General features: G+C 37.6%; 1 protein-coding gene across 2 annotated transcripts in view; it reads left to right on the forward strand.

Moving 5' to 3' along the window:
* Positions 1-19,960, forward strand: part of Cntnap5c (contactin associated protein-like 5C) — a gene marked incomplete at its 5' end in the record, with an annotated part of 856,281 nt that overhangs the window by 487,151 nt on the left and 349,170 nt on the right. For both annotated transcript variants that reach the window (NM_001415869.2, NM_001047866.3), the window contains 1 exon segment: positions 1,533-1,733. In NM_001415869.2, the coding sequence (NP_001402798.1) occupies positions 1,533-1,733 (201 nt within the window).

The following is a 19,960-nucleotide window of genomic DNA, read 5'->3' on the forward strand; positions in this document are numbered from 1 at the left end:
TAGAATATATTCCATTTAGTAGAGAGGTTTATAGGCTGTGATACAACTAGTCCAACAATGAAGTTGAATAATACAGTAGTCTATGAGGCTTAATGTCTCAGCTGTTTTCAGTAAATGCCAGACTCCCTTGGAAATGGGCTCTAATGCCACTGAATAGACTTTTCTACAAGAGTAAGGGCAGGCAGGTAAATAGCAAAATCTTTGTGGTTACATGTTCCTTATATAGGCTACAATCAGAAGGTATGGCCCAGAGAAATGATGGATCTTCCCCCCTCAAAAGATCTGTATTAAAGTGTGGGCAATCTTACTTCAAAAACTAATTTAAGAAAATAAACCTGCAAGTGTACAAATCTGCTAGGGTTTAGTTAATTCAAGTTATAGTGATGCTGACTACCAACAATGGGTATGACAAATGTTTGTGTATATCTATTTGCATATATTTGGAGGACATGAGACCACCCCAATTGACATTCTACAGGTGTCATTCATCTTGTTACTTTGGAGATTAAAATTTGTGTATTATATTTGTTTTAGGATAGTATATGTGCATGTATATTCCTATGGGAGAAAGAAAGAGTATCGGATACCCTAAAGCCAGAATCATATGTATTTGTCAACACCTAATATGGATGGATTATAGGAAGTAAACTTTAGTCTTCTGCAAGAACAGGCCTCTCCTAACTGCTGAACCATCTGTCTAACCACCTTCCTATTTTATTGAAAAATCTCTTAATGGCCTGTCATATTTGAGTAGGCTACTCTGTCAGTAAGACCCAAACCTCCATGTCTCTTGCCTCCCAAGCAGTGAAATTATAAGCATGTTGCAGCATAACTAGCATATTTTTAAATTGAAACTTCAGTATTATGGTTTGGGTCCTCATGCTTCCATGGTATAATTTCATCCTTGATAATGATATATTGTTTTACAGATGCTTATTCCTGTACTTGTTGTTTTTCACCTGTTTCTTATTTTTTTAAGAAACCACCACTACTAATGTGTTTGTACAAGTGTAGTATATTATCCTTGTCAAATTTCTTACATGATACAGTATAACAACTGTTTGCATAGGACACATTTTTTACTACGTATGAAATGTAGTATTAGAATGAACTAAACTTTAAAGTGAGTTTATATACCATGTAAATATTATGCCATTTTATGTGAGATAGTTGAACACTTGCAAATATTGATATGCTTTAGAAAGACTTTAAACAGTCTCCATATGATTAAGGAGGAAGAATGTATCTCTCAATTTTAAATTCATAATGGATGTTTAACACAAAGTATAAAATTTATGGAATAAGATTCATAAGCTTACCTCCTATTATTTTCTTCTATATTAACCTGAGGTATAACCCTACATAGAGCAAAAGTCTCTAGTCCTTCTATAAGGAATAGAATACTTTGATCCCACTGTTTGTACAGAGCATTGTACTGGAGACTTCCCCATACATTGAATGACCCATGGTTTAAGAATGTTTTCTTGGGCTTAACTTTTAACTTCTCTTGCTTCACATTGTTATTTGCGCAGAGGACAAGATCTGGATGACAGTTCAGCACAATAACACAGAGCTAACTTGGGTACAGATTTCCAATGCTGAGAAGGCCTATGCCATGACCTTCAACTATGGTGGCAGTATGGAGCAGCTGGAAGCTCTGATTGATGGCTCAGAGCACTGTGAACAGGAGGTGACATACTACTGCAGAAGATCCCACCTGCTTAAAACACCAGGTAACATCCTACATTCTTCATTGTGGTGGAAATCCACAAGCCAATATCCTGGCTTTAGTTTTCCTAACACAAACTAGATATATTGGAGAATTGGGAACCCCAATTTAAAATATTTTTCAAATGATAGTTTTCTTAATGTCTGATGTTAATCAGTTATTAAGCTGATGGTTATTGTGTAGTATACATGTTCTTTGAACTCACTATTTACTGACCTTGTACTTCTGACTATCTCACCTCTACTTCTGGAGTGTAGGGAGTACTGGTATGCACCACCATGGCTGTTTATTTCAGGGGTGCTGGCCATCAAATTAAGGGCTTTGTTGCATGTTTGTTAATCATGTTAACTATGGACCTAATGCCTAACTCTAAAGTTTCATTTAGTACATGGAAATAGTATCATTAAGCTAGATCTTTTCATTTTTCCTTTCATAAAATGCCAAAACATATACTAACACATTAAAATTTATGTCACACTAGCTGGTCTGAAACTCCATGTATACAATGGGCTAGCCTTGTACTCCTAGAAGTCTGTATACATGTTCCTTCTCAGAGCTGGGATTGAATGTATGAGGTACTAGAGGATTAAAAAGTGTATTGTGTATCAAAGAAAGAACATCAATCAAATTATACCACAAAGTTCAGTGTCCTAGGGCTTAGCATTGCAAGTTTAGAGTGGCTGTGGAACAATAGAAAAGGAAGTGTCAGTACAGAGTAAGTAGGAGACACCTAATTCAATACATTACACTGTTACACTTATCTAGAATCTTCAGGAGAAAAAATTTCCACCTAAATGAATTTTCCAGATAAAGGTTACTTATCCTTTTAAACACCAAAAATATTTTCAAATAAAATTTAAGTAGAGGAGATGGAAATCTTTCTCCACTGAATTACATGCCTCTTTGATTTCTGAAGCACAGAAAACAGGATAGAAAATTGAAACTTTATTTTTTTTCTTCTTTTGATGACTCAGGATTATCACTGTGAAATCAATTCCAGAACTCCTATTATTTCAGTCACATTTGTCAGGCTTATGAAATCAGTGATTTCACTCTCTCTATTCTGTTCCTTGCATGTAAGTCCAAACAAACAGCCTTAAATGGCTCAATTTCCATGTCCCCTTGCATATTTCTCTGTCCCCTCATAATTTGACACTCTAAGCCCTTTTTAGGATGTTTGACCCTAGGAACTGCAATCTTTTCTTTTCTTTGTCTAGTGTGTGTGTAGTCACACACATGTACTTATATGCACACACACACACACACACACACACACACACACACACAGACACTCCCATAATGTTCATGATGGTCAGGTGTATTGGACACACCCCATTACCCATCACTGAATTCAAAGACTGGTTTGAGCCACTATACCTGGGTGCTTGGGAACATCAATCTGGTCTTCTGGCAGATGGTATTTTAGCCACTAAGCTGTTCATGTATCCAGTCCCTGTTAATCTTTTGTACAAATGCATTGTCTTCCTAACTCAATTGTTTTATATCCTCTGGGTTTAAGTTTTCATAGGAAGATCACAGTTTTGTAAGGCTCACATTGAGAGTGTGATTTCAATCCATTACTTACCTGACTTGTGCCATTTTGCTTTAGTTTCTACAGTTTAACTTCACCTACTGTTAAGTTTACCAAAAGATTGGAAATTCATAAGGCTCAGAAGAAGGGACCAAGACAAATACAGTCTGCAAACCCTGTAATGTGCTAAGTGTATCTCAGGCATTCAGTAACCAATGCCCATCATCAAAGCTTCAAACTCAGTAGACAAGGAGCAAAGTTGCTCTGGTGAAAAATAATTTCCTCGTTATTATTCACTCTTTGCAAAATTCACACGATCAGTTTTCCCCACATCTATTTCCCTTTCACGAGTTCCTCCTAGATGTTCACTCTTGTAATCATCCAACTTTGTGTCCTTGTTCTTCATTATCTTGTCCAATATGTTTAACCCATAAATTCATGAAGGTGTGACTTTCCACTGAAACATACTTGACTTTCAGGGGCTACACCCTTTAAGAAAATTGACTCTCTTTCTCTAGTAGTTATCAGTTTCAAACAGTCTCTCAGATAGGAACTTCATATCCACCTATGCTCCCCATGTTATTACTTTCAAATGGATTGAGCTCAAACAGGTCTTGTGCATGATAGCATAACCTGAGTTCATGTTTTTACCTGTTCTGTTGTATCTAGAAGACACTCTTTTCTTTTATTTACTCCATGTCTTTGACTCTTACAATCTCTAGACTTTCTCTTCTATAATAGTAATCCTGAGATTTGGGAGCAGATTGTGTGACATTGGTATTCCATTTAGGGTTGAGTATTGATCATGCCCTTATTCTATGAACCTTGGCTACTAATGGGTCACTCTGTTAATCATCATCTACTGAAAAGAGAAGATTTTCTGATTAGGATTGAGGGATTTGGAGACGCATTAATCTCTGAGAATAACAGTAAGTCATTATGAGTCCATTCAATACTATCTTCATTTAATAGAATAGCTGTAGTAGGTTGTCTACCAGGACATATGACCTGGCCATTCATAGGCTCTTGTCCCAGAAATGATTCCAGGTGTGAATTTGAGCTTGTAGAGAAAAACACTTAAATGTATCAAAATGTGGTTGATTGTTTGTGTGATATTCTTGCCACCAGAGTACTAGTGGGACTATTTCGCCAGATCAGCAGCTATCTTATATGTCACAGGGTTCACAGAAGGTAACTGATGACATTGTGCTTCTCCCATAGAGTCTTAGCATCAGTTTTGAAGGATAACTAATAGGATTGGCAATAGCTTGTAATATTTATGTGTCTATAACAACTTACTGGCCAAAAAATTCAAAATGAGAAAAGTATTTTTGGAATTGTGCATTTTATCTGTAAGCATATGGTGGCTAATAGGAGCACAATTGTCCCATTATGTTGTATGTATATTTTAACTCTGTTTGTGTGTGTGTGTGTGTGTGTGTGTGTGTGTGTGTGTGCGTGCGTGCGTGCGCGCGCGCGCATATATATATATTCACTAATCTATAATAGTGGGTATTGGTAGATTTCATTATCTAAAGCCAATGTAGATTATGAAAGGATTCCCAGCTGTGTGGTATAGCTATTTATTCTACACTGTCATACCCAGAAAAGAAAGAGCAAATATGGCTGCTGGAACCTCTCAACAGATACAGTGCTTTGCTGTCAAACCCGAAAATCTGAGTTCTAATTTTAGGACATGCATGGTAAAAGGAAATAAGTCCCACTTGTCATCCTCTGGCCTTCACACAAATAGTGTAAGACCCCTGTGTATGAGTCTCTCACACTCTTTCTCTGCCTCTCTCTCTTTCTCTACCATGCTTTACCTGTCTCCTCTTTCTTCACTACTCTTTCTCTGTCTCTTTCTTTCTCTGTCTACCTCTATTTCTGTCTCTGTCTCTCCTCTCTCTCTCTCTCTCTCTCTCTCTCTCTCTCCCTTATGCTATCTTTAATGCATAAATGTAATCACAATTTTCAATGAAATAACACATTCATCCAATAACTAATCTTTTATCAACTATAGCATATCCACTTATATATGTATTTCCCTCAAGCAGTTTCCTTTGGCATGTAAACATGGATGTCTACAGGGATGTCATGCTGTAGGTAGGGCTACCAGAATATTTTTTGTGTAGATCACTCTGAACATAACTGGTTATATACGCAGGATAAATTCCTTAAGGTACCACTGCCTGTTCCAAAAGTGTATATGCTCAAGCATTTTTGCCTCCTTGACTTCTGCTGTATATCAAGGTAGATTGAATTTGTATGCTAGGGAAAAAACAGAAACCTTGTGACCAAATTCCAAGTACATGATATTCAATTTACCTTTTCATTTCACTTGGGGAAATCTTTTGAATATATAGTATCACCAAGGAAAACTGTAAACAATTTGTTGGTAGAGGTAATTACGCATGTATTTATGAGAGACAGAGAGAGAAAGAGAGAGAGAGAGAGAGAGAGAGAGAGAGAGAGAGAGAATGCAAAAGAGACAAACAGACAGACAGACACATGTACCTGGAGAGATAGAGCAATAGAAATACAAATATACAGAGAAGGGAAATATTCTATATATGCTGAGATTTTTCAAAACCTCCTTTAATGAGGCTTCTCAAGTCCTTTAACCTTCCTCCTACCCAGCATACACTAGAAGTAATGGAAAGAAAAGCGTCACAGGTCAAAGTGAAATGAGGAGAAGTTCAGAAATAGTTCTTTGGACCATTTTCAATCATTGTTTTCAGGATATCACTAGTTCAGTTTACACAAATCTGCAGTAGTGTTTGATCCACTCCTACACACTATTCCCAAATCAGGAGAAGCAGTGCAAACAAGAAGAAACTATGACACACTGACAATTGGCCGTGGAAATTACAAGAAAGATCGAGAATTTCACAGGAAATTCTGGGGTGAGTTTGTTTGTATAAAGTCAAAACAATGATCAGTGAAGAAGGGAAGACAAACCAATGATAGAGAACCATTCACTGTTTGTGGGGGTATATTAATACACTTTCTAAACATCACATGTCCTCAGAAACATCTGCTCCAACAAAACAGCACAAGCCCTTTTAGTGAGTTTCCAGAAAAATCACCATGTTCCTGTTCTCAGCAATACATCTTTTAACAGGTCTGCTTCAGCTAAACATTCTCTCGTAAGGAAGTTTCCAGAACAACATCCCGTGATTTGCCTTAGTCTCCAAAGAAAACTGAAGATTCAACTTCAGCCATAGCGAGTAATTTGCTATTAATTGGTAATCTGAATGACAAGAAACTGAAATGTCATAAATCACATTTGTAGGTAGATTTAAATAGGTAAGAAGATTATGTGGAAGAAATCTTATGGACAAAGCATCTCCTCTGCACTTTACCGAAAATGAAGGGAGGAAGTAAGCAGGAATGGTAAGAAACACCCAAGTGTCCGAAGATGAGAGAGGATTCTTGTGGCTGTGGCTATTTGTGGATACCAGAAAAACACTCTCTCTAACCGAATCATGAACTCTACAGAAACATTTATCCTCGTGTAGCTTGATTAATGCCAGAAAACTTAGGAGAAACTGAGTGCCTCCTTGAACCTCATTCACCTAAATCAAAGCTCAGCACTGTTTCTTTCATACTATACAACGGTCCATAGATCAAAATATAATATATAAAATAAGCATATATATATATATACACACATATATATATATATACACATATACATATATGAGAGAGAGAGAGAGAGAGAGAAGACAGGTATATGAATTTCGTGTTTGGGTAGAAAAATTAATTGAAGAAAGAACAGACATGGCCACATAGTGATCAGTATGTCTTAAATTGTGCAAATTTCTGAGAATATTCAAATGTTATATTACTCAGCTTCTAAAGGACTGGCTGAGGTTTCACAAGTACTCAGATTTTCAATGACCTCTAAAATGTGCATGATTATCTTCATTCTAAGGCAGGAAGAGCAGGAATAACAAGGTCATGCATGGTGTACCACTGTGTTCTTTTCGTTCAGATGTGACTGAACCATTACTGTCTTGTTTTCTAACTATTCCTCAGCTACTTCCATTCATGGGTAGCTATAACTGCCAACCCAGACGACATGCGATCTATCTCTGTAACCAGGGCTATATTTTAGAAACTTCATGGTGCCATGGTCCACAGGAAATACCTCCCTGTAACTCCTACACATTCTTGAATTTTCCTCATCAGTTAGCTACATTTTGCCAAAATGTTATGCAAAGTTAAGGCATTCATACAGAATACTTTTTTTGTGTTATGGAAGCAGAGGGCCTACAGTTCTCAAAAGCCCCTTTCCCTGAAGGAGAAAAAGAGTCATTTATTTCTGAATTAGGATACTGCCTGCCCTAGTTAAGCTTGAGCCATTACTCACACATCAGCATCTTGCAGACATTCTGCCTTTGGAGAGGCATCAAGAAGCTAGTAAAGGATGAATACATGAAATGAAGTAGTACTCAGTTCATGCATAGCATATATTCAAAGAACAGAAAAATCAACACTCAAGCTATGACTTCCTTTATGAAGCAATAACCTGATCATCTACTTCCCTATATCAGTTTTCTCCTCACTTTGACAGGAAAAAAAACTGGCAGAAAGTTCTTCAGGGAAGAAAGGTTAATTTTGTTCTTTAGTTGCAAGAGATGCACTCTATCCCAGAAGGGAAGACTGGAAACAGCTTAATTTATAGGGAAGGAGCTTGTAGGTGGACAGATAAAAGTAGCAGGTAAAAATTAGAAGGGACTTAAGTGAGATCAAGCCCAGAGTATGTATTCCTCCATACCTGAGTCATAGAAACCCACAGTATTTATGAAGTTGCACATCCTCCGTCTTCTAAATCCTCCATCAGCACCTTAGTAGGGAAATCAAGTGTTCATGTATGTGACTTATGGACAATATCTCACATTCAACTAATACTGCCATATACACACACACATACACACATACACACACAAATACACAAACATACATATATATATATATATACATATATATATATATATATATATATATATATATATATAGAGAGAGAGAGAGAGAGAGAGAAAGAGAGAGAGAGAGAAACACAATCCTTTTGGAATAAAGATAGACAAATTGGAAAAATGATCGTACTGGGCAGCCTCCTAAAGCTGTGTGAAAGAAATGAACATTAAACATCCTGACCATTCTTAAGTTCTCTTCCATATTTTTTACACAGTCAAGGATGCTGTATTAGACTCCCTGAACACCCTATTTATTACCTACATACTACTGTGTTTAGCACTCTAGACTGAAAGTTTAGTATGGGATTCTGTCCAAAGTAAAGCTGTGCACAGTCCATGCCATTATGGTCAAGATTGGAATGTTTGTTGTGATTTTGACTTTGAGTATTCCTAAGGATTCATGTTTAAAGATTTGATCTCAATATATCCAAATCCCATGGGGAAGAGAGCTGGACTCTCAGAAGTACAGACAACCTGAGACCTCAGGAGAGAACACCACTTCTGCTCACAATTCTGGCCCAAGAGGAAGCTACATTGTGCCCTCTGGGTATGGGAATCTAATTGCAGACAGGGGAGACGCTTCCTCATTCTGTCTGAGAACAGAGCTGAAAGCCAGTTACCTGGAATACTGACAACCTGAGAGTAGATATAAAACCAACTCTTCTGCTCCAAGTGTCCTGCCTGGAGGCTATAAGATACACAAACGCAGGAGCAACTCTCTGTCCTCAGATCCACTGAAAGAAAACATGTCTACTGGAGTGCTGACACACAGGCTTATAGGAGGTTTAAGCCTCTGTCAAAGACAGAAAGATCAGCTAACAACAGAGACAATCAGATGGCTACAAGCAAGCAGAGGAACCTCAGCAACAGAAACCAATACTACTTGGCATGATCAGAGACTTGTTCTTCCACCAAAGCAAATACTGGATATACCAACACATCATGAAGCATGATTTGAATTTAATATCACGTCCAATGATGATGATAGAGGACTTTAAATAACTCCCTTAAAGAAATGCAGGACAGCACATGTATCCACAGAGAAGCCCTTATAAAGGAAATACAAAAATCCCTTAAAGAATTATATAAAACACAACCAAAGATGTGAAGGTATTGAACAAAACCATCCAGGATATAAAAATGGAAATAATCACAATAGTGAAAGCAGAAAGAGAGACAACCATTGAGATAAAAAAAAATCTAGAAAAGAGATAAAGAGATCTAGACTCAAGCATCACCAAAAGAATACAAGATATAGAAGAGAGAATCTCAGGGCAGAAGATGCCATAGAAAACATTGACACAGCCGTCAAAGATAATGTGAAACACACAAACCTCTCAAAGCAAAATATCCAGGAAATACAGGACACTGAGAAGATCAAACCTAAGTATAAAAGCCATAGAAGAAAATAAAGACTCCCAACATAAACAGCCAGCAATTATCTTCAAAAATTTTAGAGGAAAATTTTCCTAACCTAAAGAAAGATATGCCCATAACCATACAAGAAGCCTACAGAATTCCAAATAGATTAGACTATGAAAGAAATTCCTCCCCTCACACAATAGTAAAATACAAAATGCACTAAACAAAGCAAGAATATTAAAAGTAGTAAGGGGAAAAGGTCAAGTAACATATAAATGCAGATCTATCAGAATTACACCAGAATTCTGACCAAAGACTATGAAAAACCAAAAGATCCTGGGCAGATGTCATACAGAAACTAAGAGACCACAAATGTCAGCCCAGACTACTATATCCAGCAAAACTCTCAATTAACATAGATGAATAAACCAAGATATTCCAAGACATAACAAATTTACACAACATCTTCACCCAAATCCAACCCTACAAAGGATAATAGATGGAAAGTCCATCACAAGGAAGGAAACTGCAGCCTAGAAGAAGCAATAAAGAAATCTTCCTGCAATGAAACCATAGAGAGACACAAAAAAATAACTCCACCTCTAGCAACAGAAATGATAAGAAACAACAATCATTACTCCTTAATATTTCTAATATCAATGGAAGCAATTACTTAATAAAAAGACATAGACTAACAGACTGGATACATAGAGGACACAGCATTTTACTACATACATGAAACACACTACAGTGACAAAGACACACATTACCCCAGAGTAAACAGCTGGAAAAGAATTTTCCAAGAAAATGGTTCGAAGGAACTAGCTGTAGTAGCCAGTCTAATATCAAATAAAATTGGCTTTCAACCAAAAGTTACCAAAAAACAAACAACCAAAAAAAAAAAAAAGGACTGTTCATATTCGTCAAAGGAAAAATCCACCAAGATGAACTGTCCTCCCAACCCTAAAGATCTATGCTCCAAATGCAAGGGAACCTACATTCACCAAAGAACCATTACTAAAAATCAAAGCCCACATTGCAACTCACACAGGATTAGTAGGAGATTTCAACACCCCACTCTCATCTATGAACACATAATTGAATTAGAAACTAAACAGAGAGATAGAGAAACTAACAATAGTTATGAACAAAGTGATTTAACAGATATTGATAAAAGATATTGATAAGAGATTGATAAAAGATATATATATATATATATATATATATATATATATATATCTTCTTAGCACCTCATGGTACCTTCTTCAAAATTGACCATATAATCTGTAACTAAACAGGCTTTAACATATATAGGAAGGTTGAAATTATCCCATGCATTTTATCAGATCGCCACAGATTAAAGCAAGTATTCAATTAAAAACAATAAGGACAGAAAGCCCACATATGCATGGAAGTTGAACAACAATTTTTTCAATGATAATTTAGTCAAATAAGGAATATAGAAATTAAATACTTTTTTAAAATTTAATGAAAGTAAATAAACATCATACCCAAACTTACAAGATACAATGAAAACACTGGTAAATGGAAAACTCGTATCTCTGAGTGCCACCGAAAAGAAACTGGAGAGAGCATATATAGCAGTTTGACACTACACTTAAAAACTCTAGAACAAAAAGAAGAGAATTTACCCAAGAGGAGTAGAAGGCAGGAAATAATCAAAATCAGGGTTGAAATCAACCAAGTAGAAATGAAAAGGACTATAAAAAGAATCGGGAGGGGGCAGTAAGGTGGATGGATGGGAGGAATACACATATGAGGGAAGGTGAGAGGCTGGTGGCCTTATGGACAGGAAACCAGGAAAGGGAATAATGTTTGAAATGTATGTAGTTTTTAGCGGGAGTCCCAATCTCTCGCTCCCTGCCTCCAGCTCACTGCTCCCAAACCCTGTGGGAGAGAGAGCTCACCTCCAAGACAGGTGGGCACTCCTGAGACTGCAGAGCAGAAGAGACCACCAACACTGCCCACCCCTGCCCAATCCCTGGCCCAAGAGGAAACTGTATACGGCCACTGGGTTCCCTTGGATAAGGGCACAGGAGCAGGAAATCAGCTGCCTCTGAGACACCATCGGAACCTGAAGGGACCAACCAGATAAACAGTTCTCTGCACCCAAATCCCGTGGGAGGGAGAGCTAAACCTTCAGAGAGGCAGACACGGCTGGGAAACCAGAAGAGTCTACACTCGGCCTACATCTCTGACTCCAGAGGAAAACACCAAACACCATCTGGAACCCTACTGCACGGAAGCTCCCAAAAAGGGCAGATCTTCCTGGTTGCTGCCGCTGAGGAAAGCTCATAAGCAACACCCCACAAGCAAACTTGAGCCTCTGGACCACAGGTAAGACCAACTTTTCTGCTGCAAGCGACCTGCCTGGTAAACTCAAGACACAGGCCCACAGGAACAGATGAAGACCTGTAGATAGGAAAAACTACACACCTGAAAGCAGAACACTCTGTCCCCATAACTGGCTGAAAGAAAACAGGAAAATAGGTCTACAGCACTCCTGACACACAGGCTTATAGGACAGTCTAGCCACTGTCAGAAAGAGGAGAACAAAGTAACACTAGAGATAATCTGATGAGGAGAGGCAAGCGCAGGAACCCAAGCAACAGAAACCAAGACTACATGGCATCATCGGAGCCCAATTCTCCCACCAAAGCAAACACGGAATATCCAAAAACTCAATATCCTAGACAGATACAAGAACCGAAGTTAAATCAGGAACATATAAACCAGTTAAACAACCCCATAACTCCTAAGGAAATAGAAGCAGTCATTAAAGGTCTCCCACATAAAAAGAGCCCAGGTCCAGACGGGTTTAGTGCAGAATTCTATCAGAACTTCATAGAAGACCTCAATCCAATACTATCCAAACTATTTCAAAAAATTGAAACAGATGAAGCACTACCGAATTCCTTCTATGAAGCCACAATTACTCTTATACCTAAACCACACAAAGACCCAACAAAGAAAGAGAACTTCAGACCAATTTCCCTTATGAATATCGATGGAAAAATACTCAATAAAATTCTGGCAAACTGAATCCAAGAGCACATCAAAACAATCATCCACCATGATCAAGTAGTCTTCATCCCAGGCATGCAGGGATGGTTTAATATACGGAAAACCATCAACTGATCCATTATATAAAAAAATTGAAAGAACAAAACCATATGATCATTTCATTAGACGCTGAGAAAGCATTTGACAAAATTCAACACCCCTTCAGGATAAAAGTCCTGGAAAGAATGGGAATTCAAGGCCCATACCTAAACATAGTAAAAGCCATATACAGCAAACCAGTTGCTAACATTTAACTAAATGGAGAGAAACTTGAAGCAATCCCACTAAAAACAGGGATTAAACAAGGCTGCCCACTCTCTCCCTACTTATCCAATATAGTTCTTGAAGTTCTAGCCAGAGCAATCAGACAACAAAAGGAAATCAATGGGATAAAGATTGGTAAAGAAGAAGTGAAAATATCACTATTTGCAGATGATATGATAGTATATTTAAGTGATCCCAAAAGTTCCACCAGAGAACTACTAAAGCTGATAACCAACTTCAGCAAAGTGGCTGGGTATAAAATTAACTCAAATAAATCAGTAGCCTTCCTCTACAAAGAAGAGAAACAAGCAGAGAAAGAAATTAGGGAAATGACACCCTTCATAATAGACCCAAACTATAAAGTACCTCGGTGTGATGTTAACGAAGCAAGTAAAAGATCTGTACAATAAGAATTCAAGCCTGTGAAGAAAGAAATTGAAGAAGACCTCAGAAGATGGAAAGATCTCCCATGCTCATGGACTGGCAGGATTAATATAGTAAAAATGGCCATTTTATCAAAAGCGATCTACAGATTCAATGCAATCCCCATCAAAATACCAATCCAATTCTTCAAAGAGTTAGACAGAACAATTTGCAAATTCATCTGGGATAACAAAAAACCCAGGATAGCTAAAACTATCATCAACAATAAAAGGACTTCAGTGGGAATCACTATCCCTGAACTTAAGCAATATTACAGAGAAATAGGTGAGAGATTCTCAGGACTCAAACATAGAAACATTAGATGAAATTCCCAACACGGGGGAGATAAAACCTGTAGAGTTCACCTCCAGGAGAAATACATAGCATCAAGTCGAGGGTTGGGTTGCCATCCCACAGAAAATACTCTGACCGAGAATTGTTCCTGTTTAAAAGAGAGCAATAGTGATAAAAACTGCATGGTATTGGTACAGAGACAGACAGATAGACCAATGGAACAGAATTGAAGACCCAGAAATAAACCCACACACCTATGGGCACTTGATTTTTGACAAAGGAGCCAAAACCATCGAATGGAAAAAAGATACCATTTTCAGCAAATGGTTCTGGTTCAACTGAAGGTCAACATGTAGAAGAATGCAAATCAATCCATGCTTATCACCCTGTACAAAGCTTAAGTCGAAGTGGATCAAGGACCTCCACATCAAACCAGATACACTCAAACTAATAGAAGAAAAACTAGGGCAGCATCTCGAACACATGGGCACTGGAAAAAATGTCCTGAACAAAACACCAATGGCTTATGCTCTCAGATCAAGAATCGACAATTGAGATCTCATATAACTTTAAAGCTTCTGTAAGGCAAAGGACACTGTGTTTAGGACAAAAGGCAACCAACAGATTGGGAAAAGATCTTTACCAATCCTACAACAGATGAAACATTAGATGAAATTCCCAACAAGGGGGAGATAAAACCTGTAGAGTTCACCTCCAGGAGAAATACATAGCCTTATAGATAGAGGCTTTATATCCAAAATATACAAAGAACTCAAGAAGTTAGACCCCAGGGAGACAAATAACCCTATTAAAATGGGGATTCAGAACTAAACAAAGAATTCACAGCTGAGGAATGCCGAGTGGCTGAGAAACACCTAAAGAAATGTTCAACATCTTTAGTCATAAGGGAATTGCAAATCAAAACAACCCTGAGATTTCACCTCACACCAGTGAGAATGGCTAAGATCAAAAACTCAGGTGACAACAAATGCTGGCGAGGATGTAAAGAAAGAGGAACACTCCTCCATTGTTGGTGGGATTGCAGACTGGTAAAACCATTCTGGAAATCAGTCTGGAGGTTCCTTAGAAAATTGGACATTGAACTACCTGAGGATCCAGCTATACCTCTTTTAGGCATATACCCATAAAATGCCCCAACATATAAAAAAGACATGTGCTCCACTATGTTCATAGCAGCCTTATTTATAATAGCCAGAAGCTGGAAAGGACCCAGATGCCTTTCAACAGAAGAATGGATACAGAAAATGTGGTACATCTACACAATGGAATATTACTCAGCTATCAAAAACAATGCCTTTATGAAATTCATAGACAAATGGTTGGAACTAGAAAATATCATTCTGAGTGAGGTAACCCAATCACAGAAAAACACACATGGTATGCACTCATTGATAAGTGGCTATTAGCCCAAATGCTTGAGTTACCCTAGATGCCTAGAACACATGAACTCAAGACAGATGACCAAAATATGAATGCTTCACTCTTTCTTTAAAAGGGGGAACAAGATACCCTTGGCAGGTAATAGAGAGGCAAAGATTAAAACAGAGACAGAAGGAACACCCATTCAGAGCCTGCCCCACATGTGGCCCATACATGTACAGCCACCCAATTAGACAAGACGAATGAAGCAAAGAAGTGCAGGCAGACAGGAGCCGGATGTAGATCGCTCCTGAGAGACACAGCCAGAATACAGCAAATACAAAGACGAATGCCAGCAGCAAACCACTGAACTGAGAATAGGACCCCCATTGAAGGAATCAGAGAAAGAACTGGAAGAGCTTGAAGGGACTCGAGAACTCTTATGAACAACAATGCCAAGCAACTAGAGCCTCCAGGGACTAAGCCACTACCTAAAGACTATACATGGACTGACCCTGGACTCTGACCTCATAGTTAGCAATGAATATCCTAGTAAGAGCACCAGTGGAAGGGGAAGCCCTTGGTCCTGCTAAGACTGAACCCCCATTGAACGTGATTGTTGGGGGGAGGGTGGGGAGGGAACAAACATAAAGAAGGGGAGGGGGATTGATTAGGGTGATGTTTGCCCGGAAACCGGGAAAGGGAATAACATTCGAAATGTAAATAAGAAATACTCAAGTTAGTAAAAAAAAACTAATAAAAAAAACAAATGTAAGTAAAAAAAATCTTAAAAAAGAAAAGAAAGAAAGAAAAAAACGCCAAAATCAGGACCTGGTTCTTTGAGAACATCAGCAAGATAAATAAACCCTTAGCCAGACAAACCTGATGTCACAGAAAGTATATCCAAATTCACAAAAATCAGAAATGAAAAGGGAGACATACCGACAGAAACTGAGGATATTCAAAAGTCATCAGATCCCAGTAATAAAGCCTATATTCAATATAACTTGAAAATCTCGAGGAAATGGACAATTTTCTAGACATGTACCAGTACCAAAGTTAAATCAGAATCAGATAAACCATCTAAACAATTCCATAATGCCTATAGAAATAGAAGCAGTTATTAAAAGTCTTCCAACCAAAAAAATCCCAGGATCAGGTAGGTTTAGTGTACATTTCCATCATACCTTAGAATAATACCTCATACCAACAGTGTTCAAACTAATCCTCAAAATAGAAACAGAAGGAACACTCACAAATTTCTTCTATGAAGCCACAATTATGCTTATATATAAACCAAACAAAGACCCAACAAATAAAGAGAACTTCAGACCAATTTCCCTTATGAATATTGGTACAAAAATATTCAATAAAAGTCTCAAAAAATGAATCCAACAATATATCCAAATGATCAACAATGATGGTCAAGTAGTCTTTATCCTTGGAATTCTGGGCTGGTTCAATACATGGAAATCCAGCAATGTATTGTAATCTACTATGTATACAAACTCAAAGGAAAAAAAAAAAAGAAACACACATGATCATTTCATTGGATGTTGAGAAAACATTGGGTAAAATCCAATACCCTTTAACGATAAAAGTCTTGCAAATATCAGTAGTCAAGGTCCATACGTAAACATAGTAAAAGAAAAATAGAGCTAACCAGTAGCCAACATTGAATTAAATGGAGGGAAACTTGAAGCAATCCCAATAAAATCAGGAACTAAACAAGGCTTCCAACTCTCTCCCTACTTATGCAATATAGTACTCATAGTCCTAGCCAGAGCAATCAGAAAACAAGAAGAGGTTAAATTGATAGAATTAGGAAAGGAAAAAATCAAAATATCACTATTTCCAGATGATATGATAGTATACTTAAGTGACCCCAAAAGTTCCAACACAGAACTAAGCCTGATAAACAACTTCAGCAAAGTGAATTAGTATAAAATTAACATAAACAAATCAGTAGCCTTTCTCTACTCAAAGGATAAAGAGGCTGAGGAAAAAATTAGGGAAATGACAGCCTTCACAATAGTCCCAAAAACATGAAATACCTTAGTGTGACTCTAAGCGAGCAAGGGAAATATCTGTAAGACAAGAAGTTCAAGTCTGAAGAAAGAAATTGAAGAACACCTCAGAAGATGGAAAGACCTCCACTGCTCAGGTATTGACAGGATTATAGTTAAAGTGGCCAATTTGTAAAAAGCAAAAAGAAAAAAAAAACACACGTGATCATTTCATTGGATGTTGAGAAAGCATTGGGTAAAATTCAATACTCTTTAATGATAAAACTCTTGCAAAGATCAGGAGTTCAAGGCCCATACATAAACACAGTAAAAGAAAAATGGAGCTAACCAGTAGCCAACATTAAAGTAAATGGAGGGATTTACAGATTCAGTGCAATCCCCATCAAAATTCCAACTCAATTCCTCAGAGTTAGAAAAAAAATTGCAAATGCATTGGGAATAACCAAAACAAACAAACAAACAAACAAACAAAGGATAGCTGAAACTATACATAACAATAAGAGAACTTCTGTCAGCATGTAGAAGAATGCAAATAGCCCCATTCTTATCTTCCCATTCAAAGCTTAAATCCAAGTGGATCAAGGATCTCCACATAAAACCAGATACACTCAAACTAGTAGAAGAAAAAGTGAGGCAGAGCCTGAAAAACATGGGCATCAGGAAAAATTTCCTGAGCAAAACAACAATGACTTGTGCTCTAAGATCAGAATTGACAAATGGGACCTCTTAAAACTACAAAGCTTCTGTAAGGCAAAGGACACTGTCTTTAGGACAAAAAACAACCAACAGATTGAGAAAAGACCTTTACCAATTCTACATCTGATAGAGGGCTAATATCCAAAAGATACAAAGAACTCAAGAAGTTATAATCGAGAGTCAATTAACCCTATTACAAATGAGGTACCGAGCTAAACAAAGAATTCTCAGCTGATGAATGTCGAATGGATGAGAAGTACCTAAAGAAATGTTCAACATCCTTAGTCATCAGGGAAATGCAAAACAAAATAACCCTTAGATTCCACATCACACTAGTCAGAATGGCTTAGATAAAAAATGTAGGTGAAAACAGATTCTGTCAAAGATGTGGAGAAAGAGGAACCTTCCTCCATTGTTGGTGGGATTTAAAGCTGGAACAACTACTCTGGAAACCAGTCTGGAGGTTCCTCAGAAAATTGAACATTGTACTACCTGAGGACCCAACTTTATCTCTCATAGCTATACCCAAATGACGCTCCAACATATGTCTAAGACACCTACTACACTATGTTCATGGCAGTCTTATTTGTAACAGCCAGAAACTGGAAAGAACCCAGATGCCCTTCAACAGAAGAATGGATACAGTAAATGTGGTACATCTACATAATAGATGTCTACTCGGCTTTCAAAAGTGATAACTTCATGAAATAAATATGCAAATGGTTTGAACTAGAAAATATCGTCCCAAGTGAGGTAACACAATCACAAAAAATCACACATGGTATGTACTCACTGGTAAGTAGATATTAGCCCAAAAGCTCAAATTACCCAAGATACAATATATAGACCACATGAAGCTCAAGAAGAAGGACAAAGTGCAGATGCTTTAGTCCTTTATGAAATGGGGAACAAAAATATTCTTAGGAGGGGATATGGAGATAAATTTTGGAACAGAGACTGAAGAAATGGCCATTCAAAGCCTGCCCCATGTAAGGATACAGCCCATATATATACACTCTCCAAAACTATATAATATTGACAAACCCAAGAAGTGCGTGCTGACTAGATATATATGTGTGGGTAGATGTATGTTTTCATTTGTATGTTGAAGTCCCAAGACAACTTTAGGCATAGTTTGATAGGACTCTGTCCACCTTGCTTTATACATGGGGGTTGCCTACTGGCTAGGATTTTAACAGTTCTGCTAGACTGCCTGACAAACAAACCAAAAGTGGTCTATAGTCATCTCTCCAGAACTAGAAATAAAAGGACATGCCATTATGTCCATGTTCTGATTCTTTCTATATGTCAGGGCAATTTATATATTTAACCATCATTTTGTGTGTGTCCTGGGACCTGGGTCCTCAAATCTATGTATTAGGTACTGTTATTTGTAATCTCATCTCCCTAGTCATTTCTTTTTATTAGTGTTGGCTCTGAAACCTAACTTCATCACCATGTTTATGCTGTAGGACTTCACTGACTGAACCATTACCCTGGTAATTTGACCATGACCCTTATTCTTTATACTATGGACCCAAGAAGATTGTTCCTCTTCTCATTCTAGCCATAGACACAAACACTAGAGCCAAGTGCTCCATCAAAGAATGAAATACCCAGAATTGTGGTTCCAACAAACCACTTTTCACACAGATTCATTGTCTTGGCAACCTGCCAGCAGGACAAAAATTAGAGAACCATCTATTCATACTATTATTTTCAAATTGAATAGTCCTAAGACAGGCTGAACTGGTCTTTGCTTTGCATTTTCTCTGAATAGAAAGCATTTGTGGAGCAAATCCATCATGCAAAGAACCTGGCTGTGAGAATTGCTTGAATACTCTACGTTCCAGGAACTGGAAATACAATCAACCCTCTTCATTCATTCTTAAGGGATTACAAGAGTTTCAAATTTCAATTCATTGCTTTTCTTAGGGATATTCCAATGGGGTTCAGGCACAGAATATGAGATCTGTGAAAGAATTATCATGACCTCAATTTCTGCTTTCTCTTCATCATTTATTATACTTTAGTGCATATGCAGCTATGTAGTCACACACAAACACACACACACACACACACACACACACAGACACACACACACTCATGTGAACCTACACAAGGACTTTGCTTTGTTATTTACAGCATTGTAACTAGTAATTTAACTTAGAAGACTGGATATGCATTGATT

This window comes from Rattus norvegicus, chromosome 13 (genome assembly GCF_021556685.1).
Source record: "Rattus norvegicus strain SHRSP/BbbUtx chromosome 13, alternate assembly SHRSP_T2T, whole genome shotgun sequence".
Classification (NCBI taxonomy): Eukaryota; Metazoa; Chordata; class Mammalia; order Rodentia; family Muridae; genus Rattus; species Rattus norvegicus.